Source organism: Thalia democratica, chromosome 9 (assembly GCF_965202585.1).
Source record: "Thalia democratica chromosome 9, ktThaDemo2.hap1.1, whole genome shotgun sequence".
Classification (NCBI taxonomy): Eukaryota; Metazoa; Chordata; class Thaliacea; order Salpida; family Salpidae; genus Thalia; species Thalia democratica.
Genome location: NC_139173.1, coordinates 2,850,021 through 2,851,355, shown reverse-complemented (window position 1 = coordinate 2,851,355; position 1,335 = coordinate 2,850,021). Strand labels below are relative to the sequence as shown.

The window sequence follows — 1,335 nt, the reverse complement described above, 5'->3', positions numbered from 1 at the left end:
GATAAGACCTAATTGTGTCTAACTATTACCAAAATGTGTTTAAACCTACTAATATGTATTTTTATTTATCAATTGATTACAACACAGATTGTAGTAGTGATTTACAGATAAATAATCCTAACATGGATCTGACTGTATCCTTTTTCAACTAATATCCGGATTAGGCCGGGTTGTAAACTTTTTTATAGACCCGGTTTCGGCCGGGTCTTAACTTTAAATATAAATCAGGTTTTGACTGCATTCTAATTTTTGTAGCTAGATGACTAGCTAATAGTATCAAGCTCAAATTTTAGTTTTTACAGAAACTCAGTTAAAAAACAATACTTATAAAAATGATGTTCATTTTGCTTTAACAAGCTTCAACTACGTGAAAAGACTTACTATTTAAAAGACTTTTTTCTGAATGCATCTAAATTTATCAAGCAAAGTATTGAAAAAAAAAACTGTTGGTGTTAGTCTTTAAAAAGTTCAATCAAATTTTTCATGTGTAAAACATATAAAATAAGTGTTAAATATGTTTTGTTTTCATTTAGTTTTAACTTTGTTTTACGAAGCTTAGATGGAAACAAGTTTGTAAAGATGTTAAAAGCAAAGAAAATTTTGTTAATTAAAGATGTAGAAAATAAAGCGTTAAAGCAAACCGAAGAGAAAGTGGTAAATAGTAATGTGGCTACATTTTACCAAGTTGCTAATATTTTCAACTTCGCTGAGCTAATGAAACTTTCTTTGTGCTACATGGAATGTTGCTTCACGTTGGCTTGTGAAAACAGCAACTTTAAACATTTAGATTTTGCCCAAATTGCGAAGATTATTTCCAGTTCGGAACTGAATATTGATTCAGAAATTGCAGTAATAAATCCAATTGATAATTGGATCAGTTATGATTTTGATGGAAGAAGCAAATTTGCAAGTAGACTTTTTTCAAAAGTTCGTCTCAACTTATTATCAGTCCATGCTTTAAAAAGTATCAACGACAGTGAGTGATCTTTCCTTTAGTAAAATCGGTGATTGTGTTGCAATACTGACAAGCGCTTTGAAAAACAATAGAAATTCTCTTCGAAACAAGACTAGTAGATATTGTAGTCAAAATATGTTTGATCTAATGATAACTGGAGGTTATACAGGTCTACCAGAATACAGAAAGATGTCTGGGACAAAACAAGTCAGTGCTGAAGAGTTTAATGATTTGAAAAGTTTTGCTCCAATGAAAATGAAACGAAAACATCACACATCAGTTTACTGTAGAGGGGCAGTTTATGTGTTCGGAGGTTTTGATGAAAATGATAAGTTTGCAAAACCTGTTGAAAAGTATTCTTTAATGAATAAAACTTGGAA

At 30.4% G+C, this 1,335-nt stretch overlaps 1 protein-coding gene across 1 annotated transcript; it reads left to right on the top strand.

The window, feature by feature from the left end:
• The first annotated feature begins 579 nt into the window (after nt 1-579).
• LOC145844321 (kelch-like protein 28) lies at nt 580-984 on the top strand. The gene has a single exon (XM_082951711.1). The coding sequence runs from the start codon at nt 580-582 to the stop codon at nt 982-984; it is 405 nt and encodes a 134-aa protein (XP_082807837.1).
• Nucleotides 985-1,335: the final 351 nt, after the last annotated feature.